We start from the raw sequence: 8,108 nt of genomic DNA, 5'->3' as shown, positions 1-8,108 counted from the left end.
GCCACCACTTAGTACTAGTCAGCCCTGCTCCCACCACCACCACCACCACCACTTAGTACTAGTCAGCCCTCCTCCCACCACCACCGATTACCAGTCAGCCCTACCAGCTTCATCGGCAGGCAACTCCACAACACTAATGCCATAAATAACTCTACTGATTCCAACAATAACCAACATCACTATTGACCAACTCTGCCTACCACAACTACTCTAACCAATCCAATACCACACCAACCCATTCTACCAACCCCTGTACCACCACCTACCCATTGTACTAACAACAATGACTCTACCAACCCATTACTGTATTAGCAACACTGAACTCTACCCCCCAATAACTAACTACTAACCAACCACCACCATCAGCAACCAACTCTACCCACCCCAGCATTACTACTACCAAACTCTACCATCAACAACCAACTGTATCACTTCATATTACCCCCAATCAACTTTAACAACTCCACCATCAGCATTAGCACTCTCTACAGTAACAATCTACTCAACTTTCACTTATCCAACTTTTCCAGCATTGTGACCACCATTACCACATACAGTGGTAGTAACAGTGTAGCCACCACCATTGTCACCACTGTTGACTTTATCAGCATTCCCACAAAATTAATTTAGTAGCCTCTGCTACCACCCACTTCCATAAACTCTATATAATTACTACCATCCAAACCCCCGCCCCATCAGCACCATCCGTACCAACTATCAATACCAAGCAATCGCCCTCAAGGTCATGCATCTATACTAACACCATGGCTGCTGTAGCACTCCAGTGCTACTCCAGTTTCAGCTTTCACACCACCATCACCACCACCGTTATCATCCCTCAGAACCGCACATGACCCCACCATGAATACTCTCATACTCAATTAGCCACCATCATGGCAACTCTCTCTCCTTCACCACCATTACCCCCACCCACTCCAGCACCATCATGGCCACCATGAACACCCCATCTCCAGCCCAGTGGCTCCATACCTCACCATGCCCACCACACCAGGTATTATCCAACCTTGCTCCCTCAATGACCTCATCACCCTTGATGGGGCTAAGGGGAGAGAAGACATCCAGGGGTCAGGAAATCTGATCATTAGCCCTGTCTTAGCTGAATTGCTGGCCTTCCCAGTTTCTACCTAGGATGACAGGGTCAGTAGCCGTGCCTGACCCATAGGGCCATCGTGAATCTTCTCAGGGGTCTGAGCTGCTCAGAAAGCACCAAGGATAGTCAACTACCTCAGTTGCTGCTGAGTGGCTTCCAAAAGGTGCCCCCACACGCTGCATTGGATTTTCATTGGCTGGGTTTTCAGAAGTAGACCACCAAGCCTTTCTTCTGAGGGGCCTTTGGGTGGGCTCAGGCTTCCAACGTTTGGGGTTGAATGTGTTAACTGTACCACTCAACAACTCCTTGGACTGCCTGCCACCAAATCATCAGACCTGGCTACTACTTAAAATCACAGGCTTAGCTGGTGACAGCTCTAGGTGTTGTTCCTTCATGTGGGGGTCTCTTGGGCTCCAGAGAAATTCTCCCTTACATAGAGGAGAAGTAGAATCCTAGAACTCTAAGTGATGGTCTTACAGATGCCCCGGACAGTTCTACCCTTCATGGTACAAAAGGGGAAACTAAGCCCAGAAAGGCATCAAGACTTTTTCTCAAGCCTAAGCACCCTGAACCTGAATCGAGACTTTCACATTCTTGGTTCAGTGGCCCCAGCCTGGGGGTGACTATGGCCTCTCAATCTCCCAGGCATCCAGCCTGCTGTCTTTGCCTTCCCATGTGCCACGCTCATCACTGTGATGCTGGCCTTCATCATGTATGTGACCCTGAGGAATGCCACACAGCAGAAGGACATGGTGGAGGTGAGTGCTCAGGGAACTGGGGCTGCAGGCCCTGACGAGGGAGGCTATAGGCTGTGGAGAGGGTACAGGGGCCAGGCCAGGAGGCTTTAAGCAGGTGTTGATGTCAGAGAAAGACCCTGGGACTTGGGGTGATATGTCTAAGAAGCACCCACAGATCAGGCCAGATTGTTGGGCTGCCTTGTTCTCCTGTGCTCTCCTTTGCCCTGGCACTTGTGTCTAGGGGCCACTAAGGAAAGGGCCGATGATGGAGGGAGGCCAGGCATAGAGTATTCTAAGTGGTGCCTTCTGCCATTAGGCAGCTGAGCTCATAAGGCTACCTGATGGGGTTTCTCGGTGGGCGGTGATTGGCCCCTGGGGTTTTGTTCACCATAGGTGGCTGATTTTGACTTTTCCCCCATGTCTGACAAGAACCTGCAGCCTCCTTCTGGTGGGCCAAAGTGCTGCTGCCAGATGTGCTGTGCGCCCTTCTTGCTGGAGAGCCCAGATGAGTACCTGGAAATCGTCCGAGAGCACCATGGACTCCTCCCACCCCTCTACAAGTCTGTCAAGACTTACACTGTGTGAGACCTACCCTCCATCCCGCCTCAGAGCTAACTGACTGCCGGCTGGGAGCTTCCAGAAGAGTGGTGCATGCCACCACTGAGCAGGAAGGTTTCAGTGTGCAGGGTGTGTGTCCTGGCTGTCTGCCTACCTATCTCTCCGCCTCCCCATCCAACCACTGCCACAGCCCCTCTTGGCCACCTTCCCTCCCTCCCCTGAAGAGGCCTTGGGTGGAACTCAGGCACTTGGCATGTGCCCTGTTCCCTCCCAGGCCCCTCCCCCATTGCTCTCAGATGGGCATATCTGCCCTCCATCTGGGGTCCATCTTCCCAACTCCTTCCCCTCCCTGCCCTCCTCACTCCCCCAGCCAACTCTGCCTATGTCAGAGAACTAGGAGGGGGTCAGAAGGTCGGAGAGTGTTAGAACACAGGTCATGTAGCCAGAGACCCACAGGCACACAGACATGAACACACACACATGTCATGCTGGGTTCTCAGATTCGTCCCTGTCATGACATGTCCCTTTGTGTCAGTTCTAGAGTTGCTGAATTAGAACAAAAATGAAGTTTGACCTTCTCTGCTCAGCCCCAACCGCTCCCAGGCCCAGCCCGGTCTCTCTCTGCGTGTCCCCTCTGTGGCTCCACGCTGCTCCCTGCCTGCTTGCCAGTGTTGGGTGGGGGCAGGACCACCTAGTTGTGAGTGCAGTGCATTATCAATATCCCCGCCTTCTTTTGCTGTTATCCATGGATTCAACTGGAACGGTAGGAATGGCCTTGCAGCTAAAGGAGCTGGGAACAGGCATGGACTTGGGGTCCCAGGGGTGGGCCATGCTCCTCCGGCCCATGCAACCACCCCTGGGGGAAGGGGCGGGCACTTGAGGAAGAAGAAGCAGGACTGGACGCAGCTGAGTGGCGATTTCGGCTTCCCTCTGGTGGAGGGCCAGGAAGACAGTGCATGCAGGGGCAGAGTTATGGGGCAGGCCCAGCTCCACGCCTTCAAGGTCCCCGGAGGGATCCGAGGGAGCTGTTTGGGGGTAGGGGGGGCAGGCTGGGAGCTCTGTCACAGTTTTATTGACTTGAAGATGTCATACCCATTTTCGTGAAATCCTGCCCTTACTGCTGATTAAAGCTTGCGTGTGCTGAGTGTAGCCGAGCCTGGGGCGTGTGGCCGAGTTGTTCTCAGGCATAGATGTTTGCAAGCCGCAAGCGCGGTTCTTGGACATGCTCATCAGAACCTCGTCTCCTCGTGCCGGTTGAGCACCACCTGTGCCGGCTCTCTGACGTCTTGCTTATCCAGCAGCCACGATGGGCGGTGGAGTAACTGCCACTCTTTGGCTCTTGGGAACAGCAGTGGACGCTGGAGCACAAGTTCCCGGCCCATTTTCATGGGCGGGGTCATTGAATCCTTCCTGGAGTGTGTTCATCATAAGGGGGTGGGGACTTTGGGGGTGGGGGTGGTGAGACAGGCTGCCATGCCAGCTGTCAGCAGTGTGGGGCCTTGCATGGTCAGGAAGAAGCCTGATGAGACCCTCGTGTCTTGGCCTTCTGCTTAGAGACTCACAGGGAACCTTGGAGAAAGAGGGGGCAGTGGGCTTTAAAAAAATTATTTATTTTTTGTTATTTAATATTTTAAAACCTTGCTGTTATCGAAACTACACAGCCCAAACTCAGAAACCAAACTCATTGCCATCGAGTTGATGCTGACTCATGGTGACCCTATAGGACAGCAGAATGGCCCCTGTGGGTTTCTGAGACTCTAACTCTTTACTGGAGTAGAATGCCCCTTCTTTCTCCTGAGGAGCAGCTGGTGGTTTTGAACTGCTGACCTTGAATTAGTGGCCCAACTTGCAACCCACTACACTACCAGGACTCCTACATACAGCAAAACCGTCACCAATTCAACAGTCTCTACAATTCAGTGTCATTAATGGACCTGTCTCTCTCTTCTGTTCTGAGATGTTCCTCCCCAGTCAGCTAAACTCACGTTGCTCGCCGGGGTTCCTATCTAATCTTTCCCATTTGATCCCCAAACGCAAAAACCAAGCTCAGTGCCGGCGAGTCGATATGGACATCGCTAGTTCTTAAGCAAGCGCGCGCTGCAGGCAGCCGTGTTTAACTAGGTAAAGCTAGACTGTTGTTTGGGTTTAAGGATACTTCCGGGAATCTTTTTGATCTCAGGGAAATAGTTTGAGGGATCTGTCTGCCCCCCACGGCTCCAGAAAGTTTAGAGTCTGTGAGCATTTGAAATTCTGTTCTACAGTTCCCTTCTTTTCGACAGAATCTCTCATCAAGATGTTCAGTAACAGTAGCTGGGCACCATGCAATTCTCCTGGTCTCAGTAGCCACCGGTTCCTTCCCCTCTGACTCCTGACTCTCCTTCCTCTATGCCAGGTGGATTATGGAGCCCTGGAAGTGTGCAAGCTTTTAAGAAGAAGGCTCTTTGTGTGTGTTCTCACCTCAAGGTGCCATTTTTGAACCACTGCCCCCAAGGAATAGCCCACAGCTCCCCCATTTCCCTGCACAGGCCTTTCAGGAAGCCAAGGATGAGAACATTTTTAGCTCCAGTCAGCTCTGACCCGTGGTATGCAAAAGCAGAGCTGTGTTCCACAGCGTTTATTGGGCTGCGGTCTGCAAAGTCAGCAGTTTGAACCCAGCAGCTGCTCCACAGGAGAAAATGGGGCGTTCTACTCCAGTAATAGGTCACTGTGAGTTGGCATCTACTCGATGGCAATGAGGTGGTTTTTTTTTTTTTGGGGGGGGTGTTGTCTGGTCTCTTGAATCTCCAGGGTGGACTCAAACTGCCAACCTTCTGGTGCCCAGCTGAACACATTCACCACTTGCACACACACACACACACACACACACACACACACCTGCCCCAGGGACACCATCTAAACTCCAGCTGGGGGGATTTAGGAGTGGCTGGTCACACCACTGGAGGGGTGACATCTCTGGACCAGCTCATTGACTCCTCATAGAGAAAAATTTTTTTAATGTACAAATTGTCAACCTCGCAAGACGACAGAGAGCCACCAGTTGTCTTAGAGTCAATTCTGTGTCCCTGCACCACAGAATAGAACTGCATGCCCTTGTCGTTGTCTCAGGGCTGTGGCTGTCAGAGCCTCGGTGGTGCTGTTGCTGTGAAGGTCAGGGGTTTGAACCCAGTGGTCACTCTTTGGGAGAAAGACGAGGCTGTCTGCTCCCGTAAAGGCGGACCACGCCTCAGAAGACCCAGTGAGGGTCCCTGTGAGTCGGAATGGCAGGGGCTTTGGAAACAGGCTGCCGATTTTTCTTCAGAGATGCCTCTAGGGAGGTTTGAAGGACCAACCTTCCTGTTCGTAGCTCATTCCTTCACTGTTGACCCCACTCAGTGACTCTATTAGGGTTAAAATAGAAGAAAAAACCTAAATGAGGTCTGTGGATGGGGAGTCACTGCCGATTGCAGATGCGAAGAAGTGGGCGTGCAAGGCAGGCAGGCGATCAAGCACATCGGAGGCCCTGGGCTGCCTGGGGAGAGTGGCACAGCTTCAGGGCAGGCCTCCCAGGCCACCGCTGCTGTGCACTCAGGCTGAGTGCTGCAGGCTGAAGGGGACAGTGCTCGCTGTGTGTTTTTTTTTTTTTTTTCTGGTCCTGGGGCTGGGCTGCAGCGCTCCGCCCTGCCCTGTCTAGGCACCTCACGTCTGTGTGCCCTCCCTTCGCCCCGGCTGACTATTCCCACCACCCTGCAGGCCCTGGCTCTCTTTAGCTCCAACCCATGGTGGCCCTGTGGACAACAGGAAGCACTGTGGTCTGGCCCTGCACCGTCACCATGGTGGCTGGCCTGCTCCCATGGCTCCAGCTCAAGGGACACAGGCTCACTCTGGATGAAGTGTGTTGAAACACATCCCTGTCACCAGTGGATGGCTGCAGACAAGCGCTCAGGAATACGCTGCTTGCAGTCTCCTTAGGGTACCTTGATACAAACAAAAACGTCCAATCAAAACGGTGGCTTCGGAGGGGATCTGCTGGATCCCGTCAAGGCAGACAGGGCAGCTCCGGAGATTCCGGTGACAGAGCTTGGAGATTCCCGGGGGGTCATGGTGCTCGATTTTCTCCCAGGGGGCTTCGGACGATGTTTTCAGAACATCGAACGTTGCACGAGTGGGAAAATGGCCAGGAACTATGCCCTGACAAATTGGTTTCCATCACACGATACACCTGCTCATCCTTCGAGGGCAGCTAGGGGTGTCCGCTCCCCCACCCCGAACTCCACCCTGGGTGGTCGTTGTTAGGGGCCTTCGTGTTGGTTCTGACCCACAGCAACCTGATGCCTAACAGAACGGAACACAAGCTGGTCCTGCACCGCCCTCCCAGGAGTTCCTGTCTTAAGAGTCCATCTTTGCAGCCTCTGTGTCGCTCCATCTGGTCGATGGCTTCCTCTTTCTCCCTGCCCCTCTGCCTCACCAAGCAGGGCGTCCTTCTCCCAGGCTGGTCTCTCCCGACAACACGTCCACGGTCTGTGAGACCAAGTCTCGCCTCTAAGGAGCACCGGCCTCGCTCCGTTAGACTTCTCTGCAGGGGTAGACAGCCTCCTCTTTCCCCCAGGAGCGGCTGTGGACTCCGACCTCTGACCCCGGAGTCAGTAGCTAACGCTGCCAGGGCTCCTGTTTGTAAAGCGTGACACCTAATAGCAAGATGACAAAAGACAGCAACGTGTGGAAACGCAGTTGTCAGAATAGTGACAGGCATGCGTGTACTTCGTCAGCAAGCCCTCTTGGTGGCTGCCTTCGCTCCTCGCATTTGGAAGCCGCTCCTGCAGAGAGCGACAGCTCCGGAAACGCACAGGGGAGTTCTGCTCTGCTCTGTCCGGCTGCTGGGAGCGGTGGGTGTGGTGTTTGGAGTTTTGCTTTCAAATCAGATGGCGCTCCTGCGGGTTCGGGCCCAGCTCAGTGCCATCGACAGAAGATCCCAGTCAAGACTCATCCAAATGTGTATGTTTTCCTGGTGAGTCTCTGAGTTCCCATGACCCCAGGGGAGACAGGAACAGAATGGATGGAAGGCATTGTTGTCCACGTTCCACACAGAACACACTTTCCTTCTGGGATGGACGACGTGAGACATAAATGTGACATGGGCACACGCGCTCGTTGGGAAAATAGCCCCCGCAGACTTGCCACAACGGTCCCTTTGTGAAAAACCCACAGTATCTGACAAGGGCACTAACGGGAAGCCCCACCCTAAGCAGGCCAGCCGCTGCGTCCTCGTTTCCCGTGAAGGTCCACAGGGGAGCCGGTATAACCGGTGACTCTGCTCTCTTAGGACCAGAGGAAAGGACTCTGCTGGGGGCTTTAATGGCAGTGGGATCCCTGGTGGTTCAGGGGGTTATGTGTTGGGCTGCTAACCACAGGATCAGGAGTTCAAAACCACCAGTCGCTCCTCAGAAAAAAGAGGAGGCTTTCTACTCCTGTAAAGATGGACAGACTCCGAGCTGTGGGTTGCTGAGTCAGACTGGCCTTGATGGCAGGGAGTTGGTAACGTGGGTGCTGGAGAACTGACTGCACAGCCTTTTTATAGGCCATGCCGAGTATGACCAGCAGATGGCCCTCAGCCTGCTGATTCTCCCTGCTTTATGTTCCCGGCCTTCAACAGCTGGGCAGAATGAACGCAGGCCTGGGGAGCCCTGGTCCCTGCACATGGGTCCATATAGGAGGGGTACTCCCCA

The 8,108-nt window shown here is 53.6% G+C and overlaps 1 protein-coding gene across 1 annotated transcript in view; it reads left to right on the top strand.

Annotated features, from left to right (window-relative positions):
* The window catches only part of TMEM130 (transmembrane protein 130), a gene marked incomplete at its 5' end in the record, with an annotated part of 8,528 nt that extends 4,968 nt beyond the window's left edge, over positions 1 to 3,560 (top strand). The window contains 2 exons of the mRNA XM_045284500.1: positions 1,757 to 1,869; positions 2,278 to 3,560. Coding sequence (XP_045140435.1) covers positions 1,757 to 1,869; positions 2,278 to 2,433 — 269 coding nt within the window. The remainder of the gene's footprint in view (positions 1 to 1,756; positions 1,870 to 2,277) is intronic.
* Positions 3,561 to 8,108: the final 4,548 nt, after the last annotated feature.

The sequence above is a fragment of the Echinops telfairi genome, unplaced genomic scaffold, assembly GCF_000313985.2.
Source record: "Echinops telfairi isolate 266 unplaced genomic scaffold, ASM31398v2 ScPeMD7_5;HRSCAF=22, whole genome shotgun sequence".
NCBI lineage: Eukaryota > Metazoa > Chordata > Mammalia > Afrosoricida > Tenrecidae > Echinops > Echinops telfairi.
The sequence above is the reverse complement of the archived record's forward strand: the minus strand, read 5'-3'. Positions and strand labels throughout refer to the sequence as shown.